The following is a 9,014-nucleotide window of genomic DNA, read 5'->3' on the forward strand; positions in this document are numbered from 1 at the left end:
AGGTCAATCATGATGATGGGGTAATCCAAAGGATTGACCATAAGAGTGTAATGCTCTTTTTCATTCCTTTATGCTCTTCCTAAAAAATTCCCTTTTGGACCTCCTTGATATATAATCATGTTTAAACGAAAACTTAGTTATAAGATGATAAATGCAGTTTATTATGTATATATTTTTGGGTTTTGCCATCTAAATTATCTCAGTATATACCTCATGATGCAAAATTTTTGTTTCTAGCTCTCAATTGAAATCATATTTTTAAGATGATTCTTCTCTGGGTTAACTGTGGATGGATGTTCCTGATTGCGATAACAAGTAGTCAAGGATAATGACACCTGCAGTCCCATGATGATGGTGTGTCTGTACTAACATCTCTTCTCTTAGATGGATGTAGGTAATAATCCTTGACATTGGAACTCTTCTCATCCCAATCGCTATATCCAAGACAGAACCACTACATGTTTTGAGGAGTGAATTCGTAGTATACACACACACGCACACACACACACACACACGGATGGACGGACAAACGGACGGACGAACACATGCATAGACACACACAAAATGATTTCATACCAATAAAATTTCAAACTAAAGGCACAACAAACATAAAATCTCCATAAAATACAAAGAGAGCTAATAAAGCCATTTCACAATATAACAATATTTATATTCTTCTCACACAATGATAAATTAAAACAATTTCTATTTACATGCACACTCGATCAAATATTTCCAAGACCAATATGGTGTAATTGCATATGAGAGATATATGTATGGTATCTTGTGATTGAGGTTTGTTTTCGCCTTACAAAAGAAATCAAAGCACCTTATGATACCCCAAAAGTCTCTTATGATACCCCAAAAGTCCTTTGTGATACGTCATATATTTTGTTATGATACAATTTTTTTCTTTGTGCGGTACCCTGACAAGTCCCTTATGGTACCCCAAAAAGTCTCTTGTGGTGTCCCAAAAATCTCCTTATGGTACCTACTCCAAAAGGTTCCTTGCAGGGTAACCTCTAAATCACATCTTGAGACCCCTTCAAGGTAACATTTTGTACCTTTTTGAAGTGCCTTATAGAATCAAATTACCTGACATACCATCCAAGGTACCTTTTGGAAGTCAAATTACCCCAAGGTACGCTCCAATGCATCGTGTTGAATACAAAGTATCCTAAGGTACCCTCCAATGCACCATGTTGAACACAAAGTATCCTATACTGCCTTTTAAAGTACCTTGTAGAGCTCAAAGTAATCCCAAGGTACCATCCAAGTTATCATATAATACCGATGCAACTAGTACGTCACAATTACATGAAAGGCTTCAGATTATTTGCTCATTGGGAAAGGTAGAAAATCATGAGGGATTCTATTGACTCACAGTGCATAAGATATCAAATCTTGTGCTGTTGGTGCATGCTAAAATAAAGTTTGAATGCATTGAAAGGACTTAAAATATGAGTTCATAATCATTGACTCTGTTTTGAAACCAAAAAAACCATTCCCTTGACCAATAATGCTTTACCTTTAGAAGCCATGTGTTTGAGGGTTTGTGGGTAGACTACAAACTTAGAATCTTGATTTTAAGTTTGTGGGTAGACTAAAACCTTAGAAGCTTGATTCTCCCCAATGAGAGCTAGGTGATCCTCGTGTAGCAAGGGATACCACTTCTTACCACTTTTTATTGGGTATAAAAGTAGGTAGTAAGAGCTGAATTCATAGCAAAGAAACTCGTTAATAGACTACCAAGTTGCATTGGGAAAGATAAGAATATCAATGTTATTTCTTAGCTATAAAAGAATGCTATGTGGAAGATAAGACATAGACATGAAGGGATACTATGGAAAAGATTAGATGATCATCACCTTTTTAATGCCTAGACATAATTTGCATTCAAGACAATGGGACTCACCACAAAATGGCAGCCATCATCCCAGCTCAGTGATCCCACTACAAGTTTGCCAGATAAGGGACTCTTCACCTCGAGCTGCATTGCAAAAGACAGTTTCTCCCCTACTTTCTTGAAATGCAATTCTGAGGGCACCACTTTTACCTTCACTTCTGTAGATGATAACTTCACTACTGCCCTGTACGTTGCCGGCGTACCAACGTTGGTTAGCGTTCTAAATATCGATACATCGCCTTTAAGCTCTGCAACAGCTATGGAGGGGTAGTTCAGATTGAACATTTCTCGATGATCTTTAGGGCACCTAATTGTGTTGTTGCCCAGTAGACTCTGTAGCATTATTCCCTTTCTACAAATCATGAAATCAATAAGATCGTCAAAGTTGGAATCATACACAATTCCCGGATCCAATGCCCTCATAGGGTTTATTTGGCCTGCTCCATAATCAAACGGACCAGCTAGAGTAGCTTCTGGTGATTTGGTGATGGGCGAACCACAATTATCCCTCGTGGTAGCTGTTTATGAGACAATAAAATTAGTTGAAGAAACTTCTGCAAAATATGCAATCCTAGAGCTGTTCCTCGATTAGATAAAATCCGGATTCTGGCGGAATTGATCCAAGGTTTATACACAATCAATCCAACAAGGCACGTAAGACAACTAGCAAGCAGGTTAAATTATGTACCTGTTGTCATGATTGCTGATTTGATTGCAGCCGGGCTCCAGGATGGGAACTTTGCTTTGATCAAAGCTGCTAGGCCCGTAACGTGAGGACATGCCATCGAGGTCCCAGAGATGATATAAAATTCCACTTGCTTTCCAGCAGTAAGAGACACAGGAGCCCAAGCAGAGAGAATGCTCACGCCAGGGGCTGTAACGTCGGGCTACATTGATAAAGCATATTGAAGTTACTAGCTTCGATAATAATATAGAAGGAAACGACCAGTCCTGTACTTTTTGGAAGGAGGATCACCTTGAGAATATCTGGAGCAAGCGTGCTTGGTCCCTGGGAAGAGAATTCGGCCATCTGGGGCGCGGGTTTTGCGTGCAGAAGCGTCTTGGTTTTCAGGATGGTGGCCGTGGGATATCTGAAATATCAAGATTCAAGCTAAGGTGTGCATTTTTTAATCGTCAGATGTTTGAGAATTATCGTTTCAAATCATCTGGAACCGAAGAACTGAAGCTCCAACTTGCGAAAATTTGAAGCCAAGCTCAGATCATCTTGATTCGAAAAATTAAAACTCCAAATTGTGAACGAATTGAAGCCAAGGATTCGTACGAATGGTCCAAATTTCATGTAGCAATGTTGTAAATTATCTAAGGATTGTTCTTGACGAGCTGATGAATATAACGTGGTTGAATCGTCGTTCAAATCATCTGGAGCGAAGAACCGAAATTTCAAATTGTCAAGAAAACGAGGCCAAGTATTATCGTTCAAATCATCTTGAACCGCAGGACTAAAACTCCAAATTGTGAGCCAAACTGATTCTCACAAATGGTCCATTTATGAGTCATGTTGTAAATTAACTAAGAATTGTTATTGATGAACCGATGATCACCTGGTCAAATTCATGTAGGCAAGAAGCTTCCGTCCCTCCGTGTGCCCTATGAGGGTGCTAGGCATAACGAAAAGCCCAATGCCCATATCCTTGTACACCTGATCAATAAGAATCATGCCCTCCCCTCCTGCTCGTTGAACTTCTTTGCTATTGTCTAGTAGGTAGTCAGGTGGATCGCTGGGTTGCATGCAAACCACGATCTTCCCCTTCACGACTGCGGGGTCTAGGGCGTTTGGATGGCAGAACCTGCAACATGATACCACCCCGCATTGAGATGCTTAATTAGGCACGATCGCAATTACTGACGGGAGACTGAACTCGCAATTTGTAACGGGGGGATTGTCGATTTTCTTTTTGGCGCTGTATATTGATTGCACAAACCTTCCATTAGCTGCCGGAACTCCTTCAAGAGCAGCTTCGCCTCCCGTCACTAGGCCTTTCATTTCGTTCTTCATACTGAACTGATTTAGAGATTGTCCCTGCATTCACGTCCACGATATTTCTCTGGTCAGTCTCCCATACAACATCAACGAATCAAAGGCTACAACTAAGGCTTGCTGGATTCCAATGCTCTTAACCGTATTGTTCCTGATGATCACCTATAACCAACGCCTTAGCTTGGATTTTACCGATGTTAATCACACCCTCGCGTCCGTCTGTACCTTCAATCTGGTGCCGTTGCCGAGTACAACTTCTGAATCAAAGTAGCGATCTATCGAGCTCGCTGCCACAGTCATGATCCATGGTGCAAGATTGACGGCAGTTGAGGGAAAGCCTGAATTACCAGCTGAGCACGACACAAAAATTCCTTTCGACGCTGCGAAAAATGACCCCAACGAGATGGAATCTTGGAATAACCTGGGTTCTGGCGGCTCCACCCCAATCGACACCGAGAGAATATCTACGCCATCAGAGATAGCATCATCGAAAGCGGCAAGCATGTCGGCATCTGTGCAGACGCCGAACCAGCAAGCTTTGTACAACGCCAGACGAGCGTTTGGAGCGCCGCCTCTTGCAGTGCCGTTCCCCATACCCAAAAGGTTCGCACCTTGGACGGGTGCCCCAGCGGCTGTTGATGCAGTGTGCGTACCGTGTCCAAAAGCATCCCTCGGTGATCTGAAGAACAGTTTGCTGGTGCTGTCGAGAGGACCGTTAGCCGCTTCCCAGCCTTTATAATAGAACCGGGCGCCGATAATCTTTCTGCAAAGTCGGGCTCTTTGCAGAATTAATTGAAATTATAGATCCATACTCCCTCTAGTACGCCAAGAAATTTAACAGATTGGTGACCTGAATAGAATCACTTTACCAAGCCTTTACCTATTGCAGTTGTCTATCGAAAATGAATCCGAAACGACGCACTCCCCTTCCCAGCTTGTCGGAATCGGAGGCATACCAGCGTCGTGGAAACTCTCAGACTCGGGCCAAATTCCTGCACAGCCATGGATGTCAACAATGCTAAATGAGATCGAGAGATAATTAACCACGTACACAATTGAATTACCGAACTGCTAAACTGCTCTACCGCTATCAATCATTCCAATGATCACATCCGCCTCTGACGAATTGCGACCGGCCACATCAGTTGTCATTGACATGCTGTAAGACTCAGGCAAACCTAAGAAGTCCCACGATCTGGTTGTTTGCAGTTTGTGACTTCTGCTTGCAAATATCGAAACTACACCGGACATCTCTGCATAAGAAACAAACCTAACGAGTGAGGAGGTTTCAAGGTTATGGGAGGACGAGAGAGGATAAAGCTACTTTTGGAATAGAAAATTTACTCGACAACGTTGCTGCGTGCTCAGGACTAAGCTGGGCAGCAAATCCCTTGAAGCTTTTGGTATAGTGATACGTAATAGCGCTCTCGGCACCTTCGACACTACGAAAACACAGGTCCATCGATAAGCATAGAACATACTATAAGGAGATTGTAATATAGATATACACGTAGACGTGATGCATTTGCAGCCCCAATCTATATATTTGAAGGGAACTCATCACAATGATGCCAGTACCTTCCTATGACAGATGTAAGAATGTCACTATGTTCAGAAATAATTGTTTCGGTAGCGTCAATATGGGTCTTTGCTCCCATGTGCACGACGTACATCTACAGTGATTCCAACCCACAAACCAGGCACAAGAATCTCAGAATGTCAAGTTCAGATTTACGTAGTAATAATAAGTATCCCGCTGATAACTAAGTTTCAACACAAGCTGAGACTAATTGCTGCCAGCAAGGTTTGGATTGCCAATCGGCGTTATGTTCCAACACCTAAATAGGTGTACGGGTAACCGTTAAGAATGTGTCACCTGCGCGCCGGTGGAGCTCTCAGCTACGGCAAATAAGAAGGCAACGGCTTGTGATACCAAGCATAGTGTGTTGATGAAATTAGCGTGTCCCATGGTCACTCGATGATCCATTGAGGTGAATAAAGGAATGTAACATAAACACAATCAAACAATACTAAGAGGCGCAAGCCTCTATCTCTATACTCTCTGTGTCTCTCTCTCTCAACCCTGCGCATCTCTCTCTGTCTGTATGAATGGTGTTGATCACCTCCTATTTCCTACGGTGAATCTCGTTCACACAAATGAGGGACGCTACCGTGCAATGTGTAGTCAAATGCAACTGTCCACTATCAACGAAAAACAGTCGAGGCGTGCTATTAAGCATGACGGGTGTGCTATGTATGACGCGGTACCAGGAACAGATGAGAATACCGCAGGATTTTGCGACCTACTAAATCAAATGACAATTTTGGCGCATGGAACATTTTGGTGTTTGGGTGATCAACAGGTGAAAGGGCGTCGGGAGCTCCAAGACGGCAAGGTATGGAGCTTTGAGGTGGCGGAAGCCTCCGAGAGGGAAAGGAGTGGACAGGATCCACCTGCTAATTTGGGGCTCCTCGCTACATGGCAAACTTCATGTCTTTGATCGTTTTCTTCTATGCTGAAAATTTCTACCTGGGCTTCCCTCCTCTGTTACCATCGTTCGTCGTTAAAATTGCTTCATGAGTCTACTACAAAACAATTCCTATAATTTAATTATTGTGAATATATACGAACAGAGTGATCGAAAAGACAGTGGTTCGTATGAACAACTATGTATTCACACATTCATGCAATACAACGTAACAGAGTTTAACACTCTTGAGATCTCTATATGGTATCCGTCGCCTGACGCGGAACCAAGAAGCCCGCACAACTGCGACCCCGTGAGATCTGAGCCGGACTCTAGATCCACAAATGGCAAATGCCTCTGCTTCTTGAACCTTTAAGGTTGACAAACTCTCTGATTCAAATTACCAGCCATGGCGTATGACGATGAAGTTACTCCTGCAAAAGCAGGATCTCCTCACGGTCGTTGATGGAACTTCCCTCATGTCTGATCCCAATATTCTTTCCTTAGAACCACTAGCCTCTCCTTCGTTTGAGACCCCTCTTTTAGAGGTCACTCCTACGTCTTTGCGACTCGCTCGCTTGGCGACCTTTATAACTCGACTGAGCGAATTGATGGAACTTCCCTCATGCCTGATCCCAATATTCTTTCCTTAGAACCACTAGCCTCTCCTTCGTTGATGGAACTTCCCTCATGCCTGATCCCAATATTCTTTCCTTAGAACCACTAGCCTCTCCTTCGTTTGAGACCCCTCTTTTAGAGGTCACTCCTACGTCTTTGCGACTCGCTCGCTTGGCGACCTTTATAACTCGACTGAGCGAATTGATGCTCTCTTAGCCGACCACTCTTACTACCGAGTATGCATGTGTCCGAATCATCACCAAATTCCACAAGTGATGATCCCATTTCTGTCTCCCAAACACTTGATGGACCAGAGTACATTGGCAGGCTGCTATGCAAGCCGCGTTTGATTCTCTTGTCACTAATACCACTTGGTCTAAAGTCCCTCTTCCTCCAAATCGTAAAGCTATAAGTTGCAAATGGATTCTTAAGAAAAAACTTAAAACCTGATGGATCCATTGCTCGATTTAAAGCCCGATTAGTTGCTCGAGGCTTTAGTCAAGTGGAAGGACTTGACTATCATGAAACTTTTTCGCCCACCCTTCGTATGGCATCCTTTCGGCTTCTCCTTGCTCTTGCCACCATGTTCGGCCCTCTCTCTGGGCTGTCCTAACCTCATGGGGGGCAGTCACACCCACAAGCAAATGCCCTCACTCTTGAGTCTCTACGATGACATCAGGACATGTTGACCTCTAATAGTTTCATGGAATGCACTAATTGCAAGACACTTTGAACATGGTCTTGGTAGGCAGATGCAATTGATGTTAGAAATCGCTGACCCCACCTTGTGAGACCCCGATTGGAGGGGACAAAGGGGTAGTAGATAATAGGGGTACTGGCTAGGAACTACAGCAACGAAGGGGGCCTGAATTACGACCTGCAAGAGGGCCTGGAAGAGGATTGGTTGTAGGGTAGAAAAGGCCCTACAGTAGGTCCTTATATAGGCCAAGTTTTGGCCCTGATGAGTTTGCCAAACAGCAAGGATTGGGTAGGAACTACAACAACAAAGGGATCCTACATATAGGGCATCCTAGAAGAGGGCTAGCTATAGGGCAGAAAAAGCCCTATATTAGGGCCTTATTTAGGCCAAGTTTTGGCCCTAGCTGGTTGGCTAAACCCCTGACTAGAGGGTGCCTTATGGGGCTGCTACCCAAGTCGATGAAAGGGGATGAGTCGGCCCCTTCTAGTCAGTTCACATGCCCTAGGACCAGGGTTGTTAAAGGGGCTCATACCGCCCCCCCCCCAGCCCCACCCCCTTTCTCACTCATTCCAGCCCACTGAAGTCTACGAAAAGACAGTGCATCATATCTACTCCCTTCTCCTTCCTCCTATGTGTTGCCTACTCTCTCTCCTAGTCTCTCTCTATCTCTCTCTCCCATAACTCTACAACTCTCTCTTCCTCTCCCTCCACCCCTTCCTCTACTTATGCCCTCTCCTCTTCACCCTCTCTTGCCATCTCTAGCCTTCACCACTTCAACCCGCTACCCTATCTCCCTTCATTGCACACCACATCTATGCCAGTTGTCTTCTACATCAGATAGCCTCAACAACATTTTGGAGTGCTCTTTTGGGCTATTTGGAGGGGTTTGGACCTATTGCAACACTCATTTTCACATTTCGAGGCATATCTTTGATGCTCTTTAATTCAGGTTCACATTTGGAGCATCACTAGGCATTTATATATGCTCTTTTGCACACAAGGAGATCACTGTTTTGTTTTGAAGACCGTGACCAGCCCATTTCTTTTTTGGTTCTTCATCTTAGCTTGTCACCTGCCTTCACGCAAGTCTTTGCCGTCATGACTTCATTGTCTTCTACTTCCTTGCTTGTGGAGAACTCTAAGGGGTACGGTTTTCTTGCACCAACCAAAATGCCAATGAATTGCTGTAGATTGAGTGAACTTATTGTCTATACTGCATGAATGGACTCCAGCATTAAGCCCAATTCTCCAAACCTAAGTACTTTTAAGGAAATGTGGTCTCTATTGAACTCCTTTCTACCATAATATGAATAAGGGAGAGCT

The 9,014-nt window shown here is 43.7% G+C and overlaps 1 protein-coding gene across 1 annotated transcript; it reads right to left on the reverse strand.

Annotated features, from left to right (window-relative positions):
* Window positions 1–1,879: 1,879 nt before the first annotated feature.
* On the reverse strand, window positions 1,880–5,874 carry LOC147879828 (subtilisin-like serine-protease S). The gene is made up of 12 exons (XM_087371612.1): window positions 5,782–5,874; window positions 5,484–5,578; window positions 5,250–5,347; window positions 4,991–5,158; window positions 4,786–4,897; window positions 4,131–4,668; window positions 3,850–3,947; window positions 3,469–3,714; window positions 3,100–3,366; window positions 2,883–2,997; window positions 2,595–2,793; window positions 1,880–2,424 (listed from the first exon to the last, which is right to left on the reverse strand). Exons 1-12 carry the CDS (start codon window positions 5,872–5,874, stop codon window positions 1,880–1,882), a joined length of 2,574 nt encoding a protein of 857 aa, XP_087227738.1.
* Window positions 5,875–9,014: the final 3,140 nt, after the last annotated feature.

The sequence above is a fragment of the Dipteris shenzhenensis genome, chromosome 33, assembly GCF_047967505.1.
Source record: "Dipteris shenzhenensis isolate YYH24624 ecotype China chromosome 33, Dip_SZ_1.0, whole genome shotgun sequence".
Lineage (NCBI taxonomy): Eukaryota > Viridiplantae > Streptophyta > Polypodiopsida > Gleicheniales > Dipteridaceae > Dipteris > Dipteris shenzhenensis.